Raw genomic sequence first — 11,028 nt, 5'->3', positions numbered from 1 at the left:
TGTTCCTACATGCAAACAAAAACTCAATTATAAGTCATATATCAACTGTCTGTTGTCAGCATACTATGGCCCTACGCAGACGTTTGCAAGGGGGCTGGGTAATGAATAGTTTGAGGGATCAGCAGAAGCACTGAACTAGTATAAAATACATAATTTAAATGTCAACATGTTTAATGGTAATAAAAAGACATCTGCTGAATTGGAATTGATGCAACGTAGTTGTGTGTGTATAATAGAAAAAGCTAAAAAAAAAAACAGTGAAGAAACATCTGATCAGTTTGACTATGAACAAACATGATGAATGAAAACTTTTTAAACAAGAAAAACCAGTCTGACAAGGATTACAGGGTGGGAACTGTTGCAAAAAAAATTTAGTTTTTTTCCACTAGTGTTTCAGGGTCTAATCCAGGGTAAGACAGAAGATAGAGTTTGCATATTTTCTAAACCAAAGCCCAGGCTTTATTGAGCTGCTCTATAAAGCTTGGATCTCAATGCTAATCCAGACATTTTGAATTGAAAAAGCTTCCTGGATGGGAAGTGAAACATCTTCAACTTGGTAAACAAAAATCCAGTGGTGTGTTTTTTTACTTTTTTGGAATGACTGTGACCAGGATGACTGAGAATCTTTACCAGCATAAGGTACAATAGAGCAGGGCTCATTTTGACCTGTTTTGAGGAGATTACATCATAGGAGGATACGTCTGTATTCAGTGGTGGTTGCTGTTCTTTGTAACGTGGGAGGCTCAAATGTGTTAATTAAATCAAAACGTCAAGGTATGCTAATAATTAAATGTGCAAAATGAAACCCATAAAACACAATATTTTCACTAGTTGAAATTAGATATGGTTAGGCACTCTGAAATAATAAACTTCAGAAACCAAATTGTGATTTCATATTAATGGAAAAGATTTATTTAAATTTTGCTGGCATTCCAATTCAGCTGCTGTGAGTTTCTGCCCATATTTCACATTTCTTCAACTTTTCAACACATTAACTAAGCTTCTAATGTAGTCTGTTTCTAAATGTTCTAAACTTCTATATTTGTATTTCTTTCCAACAGTTATGACAGTTCTTAACATTTCAACAATTTCAAACTTAGCTCCTTACTCAAAACCATATTCTTCAACATTTCAGTCACTATCCTTAAAACACTATATTTTTTTCTTTAACTAAATAAGATCCCAGTTTCTCCATACTATTTTTCAGCTGTTTGTGCTCATTTATTAGATCTCAGCAGGTTTTATATTGTCAACTTTAGCTAGATTCTTAAAACTTTTAGAGCAGGTATTGGGCTTTTTCTGTCTCTTACTATTTCATGACATTCGTTTCTGTTGGCAATTTCAGTTTGCTTCTGCTACTTTTCAGGAAAGTAATTAAGCATTTCTCTTTTCTTCTATTTTCGTTGAGTTTAATTTCAGATTGCCTGTCAGAATAGGCTACTGATGACAGAAGTGTGCCACGTAGAAGTAGAAACACATCCGGTGAAAAAGGCGGAGCTAGTGACATCTGATATATCCTTTATTTCAGTTAGACCTATCTTCCACTTAGACCTTGACTTGCCAACTGCACTTTCCTGCAATATTTGCATCCATCAGCAGCATTTATTTCCCCCTTTACCACCAAGATGCCTGTGGAGTTTGAGCTGTGCCCTGGCCGGATGATCGGAGGGAACCATCCATGCTTCATCATAGCTGAGATTGGACAGAACCACCAGGGAGACATCGAGATAGCCAAGAAAATGATTAAAATGGCAAAGGTGAGGGTTTTTTTTTTCAAATCATTTCATACATGTAAGTCTGTTTTGATTATACCTGGCAATTTTTGTATTGTATACATTTTTTTTCTTTGACATTCTAAATGCATTTTATTATTCAAAATTTCTGGATGTAGTTAATGAAATTAAACACGTTTAAGATTCACAATGAAGACTAGTAATTCAAAATTTTGTTTGTAAAGCAAAAATATTTTACGAAGAGACAAAACTGTTCCTAAATGCAGCTCTTATCCATGTATATATAAACATTATTCATTCAAAAAAAATCCCCTGAGAGTAAAAAAAAAAAAGCTAAAAAAAATCAGACTAATTGTAAATAAAATTTCTCTTCTTTTTTTTAACTTATTATTATTGTTAATATCATCATTCGTTTATTTTTATTTTACTTGTACTGACAATAATGGGGTTCACAGAGGTATCTTTATTCTTTTTGTTGAGATGTTGGACCTCTTTTGGTATAGAATTAATGGCACGCCCTGTAACTGATGGGTTTTTCGTTCGAGCACAATAGACACAGTTGTACGCTATACTATATTTACATATGAAATTAAATGTAAGGGTAAAAAGAGGTGAACAGTGTAAAAATGCTAAAATTAAGAGTTTCTTAAAATACTTTCATATTTTTCTTGGAGTTTATTGCAGATTTTTGGAGCATATTAATTAAAAGCTGCTTCTGTATGTGACTAATTGTACAGAATGTTCACATCTGCTGTTCTAGTTTTTTATTTCCTTCTCTGTAACCATTTCCTGATGTCGGTCCTATAGCTTTATATATATATATATATATATATATATATATATATATATATATATATATATATATATATATATATATATATATATATATATATATATATATATATATTCAGTTTATATACCTACTACTTTTTATGTACTTTATTTACAGCCTACCGTCTTAAAAGAAAAACTGCGTTTTAAAGTTGTTCTTTGAGTGAATTTCACAGGTTTCAGCCACACGGATTTAATATAGTGTTAAAAAAAACACCTCAGTTTACAGGATATGTTAGATAATGAACTATCGACGTTATTTTATTTTTATTTTTACAATAGATGTAGAGCTGCTACAATTATGTTCACATACATACATGAATTAATTAGACAGGTAAAAAAGGAATTACCTTAGCGTTACGGTTTTATTCGGTGATAAATAGAAAAACTATTTTATGGGACTGATAACCGCTCATAACGACCATTTGATGCGATGATAACGCTCTAAAAGGCTGGCTCCGCCCGCCGCTTTTCTTTTCTTTTTTAACTAACTTAAACATATCAAGGATTTCAAAAAACGCCCTTTGTCGTGGGTAATTGATAAAATCTGAATGAGTAAAAAACAAAGATAAAATACGCAGAACGACTGATTCCCGCCCGCGCGCATTCATGTGCATAACTTTTGCGTTTTAAATGTAAAAGTAGTTTGTAGTTCAGCTTAAAAATAATCTTATAATAAAAAAGAAAGAAAGAAAAAAAAGCTAATGAGACACTTTGTCTCAGACGAACGGGTTGGTTGAAAAAGTTGTAATTTAACTCCTTTGGTTATTTTGTAAATGGCGACTGTTAACTTTACCGTTCAATACAGTTATTTATGCAATAATGAGTCTTTAGTGTGTCTCTGAAAATAGATCATCCTCAGCGGTTAGAGCTGTCCTAAAATGACGATTGCTGTAAAAAAAAAATATTTGCGGTCCTTAAAGGATACCATATACAGGTGCTGGTCATAAAATTAGAATATCATGAAAAAGTAGATTGATTTCAGTAATTCCATTTAAAAAGTGAAACTTGTATATTATATTCATACATTACATACAAACTCATATATTTCAGATGTTTATTTTGTTTAATTTTGATGATTACAAATGACAACAAATGAAAATCTGAAATTCATCATATCAGAAAATTAGAATATTACTGAAGACCAATAAAAACAAAGGATTTATAGAAATGTTGGCCAACTGAAAAGTATGAACATGAAAAGTATGAGCATGTACAGCACTCAGTATTTAGTTGGGCCTCCTTTGGCCTGTATTACTGCAGCAATGCGGCGTGGCATGGAGTCGATCAGTCTGTGGCACTGCTCAGGTGTTATGATAGCCCAGGTTGCTCTAATAGTGGCTTTTAGCTCTTCTGAATTGTTGGGTCTGGTGTATTGCATCTTCTTCTTCACAATACCCCATAGATTTTCTATGGGGTTAAGGTCAGGAGAGTTTGCTGGCCAATTAAGAACAGGGATACCATGGTCCTTCAACCAGGTACTGGTAGCTTTGGCACTGTGTGCAGGTGCCAAGTCCTGTTGGAAAATGAAATCTGCATCTCCAAAAAGTTGGTCAGCTGCAGGAAGCATGAAGTGCTCTAAAACTTCCTGGTATGTGGCTGCGTTGACCCTGGACCTCAGAAAACACAATGGACCAACACCAGCAGATGACATGGCACCCCAAACCATCACTGACTGTGGAAACTTTACACTGGACTTCAAGCAACGTGGATGAAGTGCCTCTCTTCTTTTCCTCCAGACTCTGGGACCTTGATTTCCAAAGGAAATGCAAAATTTACTTTCATCAGAGAACATGACTTTGGACCACTCACCAGCAGTCCAGTCCTGTTTCTCTTTAGCCCAGGCAAGACGCTTCTGACGCTGTCTGTGGTTCAAGAGTGGCTTGACACAAGGAATGCGACAGCAGAAATCCATGTCTTTCATACGTCTGTGTGTGGTGGTTCTTGAAGCACTCACTCCAGCTGCAGTCCACTCTTTGTGAATCTCCCCCACATTTTTGAATGGGTTTTGTTTCACAATCCTCTCCAGGGTGCGGTTATCTCTCTTGCTTGTACACTTTTTTCGACCACATCTTTTCCTTCCCTTCGCCTCTCTATTAATGTGCTTGGACACTGAGCTCTGTGAACAGCCAGCCTCTTTAGCGATGACCTTTTGTGTCTTGCCCTCCTTGTGCAAGGTGTCGATGGTCGTCTTTTGGACAACTGTCAAGTCAGCAGTCTTCCCCATGATTGTGTAGCCTATAGAACTAGACTGAAAGACCATTTAAAGGCTTTTGCAGGTGGTTTGAGTTAATTAGCTGATTAGAGTGTGGCACCAGGGGCCATCAATTTTGAACCTTTTCACAATATTCTAATTTTCTGATATGATGAATTTGAGATTTTCATTTGTTGTCATTTGTAATCATCAAAATTAAACAAAATAAACATCTGAAATATATGAGTTTGTATGTAATGTATGAATATAATATACAAGTTTCACTTTTTAAATGGAATTACTGAAATCAATCTACTTTTTCATGATATTCTAATTTTATGACCAGCACCTGTAAGCGTCCATTAAAAAATAATAATAAAATATCTTACATAAAATGATAAAAAGCTGTACCAGTGAAGGATGCATTCTTAAATCCACCGGGTAGAGCTGCAGATTCGCTATTTAATGCTTGTACGGTCCTCTCGCCAGTGGAGTCTGACAATCTGTCTTTGGGAGTGCGGACTGTCAGCGGGGAGGTGTGCATAGTAGCAGAGTAGTCTTATTAGAGATTTTATTTTTAACAGGCTGTAACGTTATGATAATAAAGTAAATAAAGTAGGAGAATTACGTGAATATGTTCTGATCAAAAGGGTACAAAAGCGCATATACTTCTTGCAAAGGATGAGGAGAGCCCACCTGCCCCCACCCATCCTCAGCACCTTTTACAGAACAGGGTTTCTGCGAGTCAGAAAATCTTTAAAAGTCATTAAATTATTAATTTTTAAATTAAGGCCTTAATTGGCATTATCATTCATTAAATTTCATTATCATTGCATTTAAAATGCTTTATATAAAAGGAAAAAAAAAAAAGTCAAATATATCAGATTTAACTGGTTCCACGTGTTTGCGTGAAACTGCTTCAGGTTGATCGTAAAGATAAAATTTCTGTGCCTTGAGGATATGGCTACAGCCTGTCGATGGTAAAGATTGCGAAGGATTTGGCCGCGTTTATATATATGTATATATATATATATATATATATATATATATATATATATATATATATATATATATATATATATATATATATATATATATATGGTGATGGCTAACCAACCAGACATTGTGTTGATCGACAAACAGCAGAAGAAGGCAGTAGTGATAGATGTGGCAATCCCAAGCGACAGCAACATCAAGAAGAAAGAACACGAGAAGCTTGAGAAATACCAAGGACTGAAGGAGGAGCTAGAAAAGATGTGGAAAGTGAGAGCAGCAGTGGTGCCAGTGGTAATTGGAGCACTGGGGGCTGTGACCCCCAAACTGGGAGAGTGGCTACAGCAGATTCCAGGTAAAACATCAGAGGTCTCTGTCCAGAAGAGCACAGTCCTAGGAACAGCTAAGATACTGCGCAGAACCCTCAAACTCCCAGGCCTCTGGTAGAGGACCCGAGCTTGAGGATGACACATACCACCCCACGAGGGGTGAGAAAACAGTTTTTTTTTTTTTTTTTTTTTTTATATGTATATATATATATATATATATATATATACTTTAATTTAATGCTTTTTAATGCTCTTAGAAATAATGTTAATGCCATTATATATATATATATATATATTTACATATTTATTTATATATATAATGGTATTAACATTATTTCTAAGAGCATTAAAAAGCATTAAATTAAAGTTCCTCCTTCCTGTATACACCCTGCAGAAGCACCATGGAGAGCATTCTGACCAGCAGGGGCGGAGCTAGATGGGGGGCCAGGGGTGGCCTTGGCCACCCTTAGCTAATCTATGGCCATCCCCTACCATTTTTTCCCCCTATAATACAGACAGTGGCAGCAGTAACACTCTCAATATTCAAAACTTTTTCATTTTTCATACATTAACAATTGCTTGACAACAAAAACACTGGTTAATTATTCACATCAAAATACTAACATTAAAGATGATTTCTTCCCCACTGCCATTAGACTGCTAAATGTTGTTTAAAATGGGTTATTTTATTTTAAAAAAAATAATGTTAGAACTGTAAATATATGTTATATATATGTTTATATTACTGTTTTTAATGTTCTTAATACTGTTTTCAAGGCTGTACTTTAAAAAATGAAATTGTCTAGAGCTGTTCTAAATGGAATTTTTTTTTGTATACACTCGTGTATACAAAATGACCAAATAAATCTGTCTAAGTCTAAGGACATACTATTATAAAGTCGTAATATTAGAGACTTAGAATTAGACTCTCATTAGGAGAATACAGTCATAATATTACGAGATTAGACTCCTAATATTACCAGATTAAAGTCTAAATATTACGACTTTATTCTCATAATTTTTTTTTTCTTTTTGTTCGGCCCTAATACTCCGTTGTACACAGACAGGACTAAAGCAAGAAAATGGAGCAAAAATAAAAGAAATAAAAATCAAGAACACTAGAAACCAAAATTTCAAATATACCATTTATAGCTTTAGTAAATGTTTAGATTAAAGAGAGAAAAAGTTGGTTTAAGTTTTCTTTTTTTTTTAAGTCAGAAATGCACAACACTAAACTCACACATAACTCAAATTGACACATAATGATGTCATGACACTGTATGTTTTTTCTTGGTAGGTCTAGCTTTTTCTAAGTTAAAAAGGGCCAATCAAGGGCCAAATGTAAAAAAAAAACGGCGTTCCCCTTTAAGTTTGCTTATCATTTGCATACTTGCTTTTTTAAAAGTCACATGTTCCTTACTTGTGGAAGGAACCTCATAATATACATGTATTATATATGCCTCATAATATATATGTATTTTTTATTGCAAAGCTGTAGATTTATTGAAAATATAACAACAAATATAAAATCCAACATGTATGTTTTATATGTTTTGCCTCCTCTTTTATAGGACTGTGGTGCTGATTGTGCCAAATTCCAGAAAAGTGAGTTGGAGGTGAGGTTTAACAAGCAGGCCTTGGAGCGTCCATACACCTCCAAGAACTCCTGGGGGAAAACTTATGGTGAACATAAGCGCCACCTAGAATTCAGCCATGAGCAGTACAGGGAGCTGCAGAAATATGCAACAGAAGTGGGGATCTTCTTCACTGCCTCAGGGATGGACGAGGTAACAGACTTTTGATTAAAAGCTCATGATTTATCTGATCAGAGCTTTAACCTGTATCTGTACGTTTCAGATGGCTGTGGAGTTTCTCCATGAAATCAATGTCCCTTTTATCAAAGTAGCATCTGCAGATGCCGACAACTTTCCATATCTTGAGAAGACAGCCAAGAAAGGTGAGAACCAAATGCAACTAATCAGCCAAGTGTTGGAATTTTATGTTGAATTTTAAAAACTTAAAGGTACAGAGAATGATCTTTTATATCCTGGTGGATTATCAAAAGAAGTGGTCCTCCTAATTGTCAATAATGCTGGTGATATGTTTACGTAAGGCCATCCTATGTACTCGTCCTATGTTTTTCTGCGCATATACACTTTCACGTGTATATGTGTGGTGTGCTATGGTTTCAGACAGTCATTGAAGCTCACCTTTCTCACCACGGTTCTTTGAAAATGGCTGAGGATCGTAAGAGAAAGAGTGTCTAGTAGCTTGTCTTATGGACAGTAGGCTGACAGTTTTTTCCCCATTTATTGAGTTAAATAGCCTTCCTTACCAACTTGGTCACATGTAAAACCTTTTAAAAAAGACTTTTAATGTGATTTACCTCTGGAAAATGAAGCTCACAAGCTGCACCCAGGCCTAATGACACCCAGATCTTTAGAAACAACGAATTACTTAAAGGAATTGTGAAGGATTTCAGCGAATTTTGAAAAAGATCCTCCCTCTCGACAAAAAATGCACATGCACAAGACTGTAACGGCTCCTGAGAGAGAACACCTATTAAAGGCATGCTAGAGCATGCACAAGCACATTTTTTGTTGCTGTCTGCATCACTCAAAAAAAACTTACTGTCCAAAAGAAGATTTGCAATTTTTCCACTATGTCATTGTCACCACCTGTAAGTGAAAATGGGGACAGGCAAGTAGGACACCCTTATGGAAACATATCACCAGCATGTTTGACAATTAGGAGGAACAATTATTTTGATGATCCAGAAGAAAACGAACATCCTCCTCACTATACCTTTAATTGTAACTTGTCTGACAACATGAAGAGAAAAATAAGTTATCAATCAGCAGCAAAATGTGTCCCACCGAAAAAGAAAGATATAAGATCAGCTGTTTGCATTTGCTCATGTTATCTATGTCTGAAGATACAATGTGTTTTTTATATGCAATGTTTGACAGGTAAACAAAAAGGGAGCACTTTGAGAAGCCACCATGACTATTAAATATCATCTGATAATATGTTTTCTTATGTACCGTATATGGCACTGAAAAAGGGCTGATTAAGCTCTTATTCTCTTATCAGGCCGTCCCATGGTTGTGTCCACTGGGATGCAGTCAATGGAGACAATCCGTCAGGTGTACAAGACAGTGAAGCAGCACAATGAAAACTTCACCATCTTGCAGTGCACCAGCACATACCCTCTGGACCCTGAAGATGTCAACCTCAGAGTGATCACGGTAAATAGCTTATTGTGCATGATTATTCAGCGTATCAATATATCAATATAGGGCAGTCCTCCATTGGAATGATAAAGAAACAGAGCTACAGCTGGAAGTGCTTTCATAAGTTGTTTTTAAACCACATACACTACCATATTTTCATTTGGGAAAACCAGGACACGTGATCAGAGGAAATGTTACTTGGCGCACAACAGTGGTGAAAATTGGAAGTTCAGTTTAATATAATGCAACCCTGTGAATAGTTCCGTCTGAGATTAATGAAAATTGTTGTTTTAATGGTTATTGAGTCAGATATGTGGCGGTAATGTTTTGTTTATCTAAAGGTTTTTATCTGTTACTGTGTAAATGGGTTTGGCTGTAATTTAAGGACCAATTCTAATATATCCGCAGAGAGGGAACTATAAATCTGATAGGAGTTTAATTTTTTTATTGTTGTTTTGCACAATATGCTTAACTAAGTATTTTTTGTTGTTGAATATTAGATATTTTGCAGATATATTTTGTAGATACATTGTTTAGATTTACTTATATATTTCTAACCCTTTTATAGAATAGAATAGAAAATCCCTTTATTGTCCCTCAATGGGCAGATTTACAGCAGCAGAAAGATTATTGAAAATGGTCACACAAATGAGGACCTTAGAAAAATGTATAAGAATAACATAATAGGGAAAATTAAAATATAAAAAATGCAATTCTGTAAAGTGTTTTAACAATATAAAACCGGATAATTAATAACCAATATGCTGCTATGGACATTTTTACAGTAATGGTTATTTGAAAATAGCAGCATCATCAGAGATGTGCAGAATGACAGCAGCAGGTTATTTAACTGACTAAGGTTTCTATCATTACATTTGATTTTATTTGTTCCTGCTCCCGGTGGTTGGAACCTTTATTCCACTCTGGATTCTTGTGAGTGTAGTCTTTGTTCACTTTAACTTTTTAAAAAACAAATAAATAAACAAACAGTTTTGAAAACCTCGGTATTCATTATTTTCCTGCTTTGTGTGTCAACTTTCACGGTTGCTAAGCAACAGAGCATATGGCGGTAAACCATGATAAACTCGGTATTAAACTTTGACATCTTTTGAGACGAAGTCTTAACATGACCATCTCAGCATGATAAGCTTGGTATTAAACTTTGACAACTTTTGAGACGAAGTCTTAACAAGACCACCTCACTGTATAGATCCTATGAAATACCCCAATGCATTGGAATTCATGCCTAACCATTAAATATCTCATCTTTTAAACACCTGATGAGGACCTTAAATCTAACCACAGTTAGTGGACTAATACCCTACCATCACTACTCTTCTCTAATTCCTCTAAAATCCCTTACACCCTATCTTACACTGAAGTTATCAAAACCTTATCCTTAAGTAATACACTAATTCCTACCAATATTAGTCCTCAAAAGTATATATTTATGAAACGTTTCCCTCTACCTACCTCTCTTCCCTCAGTTTACAACTGCAGGGTGTGGAGGAGGCGGAGTTTACATGCCAGACCGGCGGGGGTTAACTTAGCCCATTCCAGGGCGGTCTATCCTGACTCTGATTCCTTCATTGATCTGAAATTAAAATTAATATGATCATCTTCAATTAATCATAACCTCTATAAAACCCAACCTTATCCTTACATTATACTACACTTATAGCACATATCACCATACCAGGACAATTAGCTACTAA

The 11,028-nt window shown here is 35.1% G+C and overlaps 1 protein-coding gene across 1 annotated transcript; it reads left to right on the top strand.

Moving 5' to 3' along the window:
* Positions 1-1,557: 1,557 nt before the first annotated feature.
* Positions 1,558-9,394, top strand: LOC119787144 (sialic acid synthase-like). Its single transcript, XM_038290801.1, has 4 exons — positions 1,558-1,757; positions 7,652-7,867; positions 7,938-8,037; positions 9,174-9,394. The coding sequence occupies exons 1-4, from the start codon at positions 1,626-1,628 to the stop codon at positions 9,377-9,379; spliced, it is 654 nt and encodes a 217-aa protein (XP_038146729.1). The 5' UTR covers positions 1,558-1,625; the 3' UTR covers positions 9,380-9,394.
* The last annotated feature ends 1,634 nt before the right edge of the window (positions 9,395-11,028 follow it).

Source organism: Cyprinodon tularosa, unplaced genomic scaffold (assembly GCF_016077235.1).
Source record: "Cyprinodon tularosa strain WSP-4 unplaced genomic scaffold, ASM1607723v1 ctg108, whole genome shotgun sequence".
Taxonomy (NCBI): Eukaryota; Metazoa; Chordata; class Actinopteri; order Cyprinodontiformes; family Cyprinodontidae; genus Cyprinodon; species Cyprinodon tularosa.
Note: the sequence above shows the minus strand (reverse complement) of the source record. Positions and strands in the feature narration are given on the sequence as shown.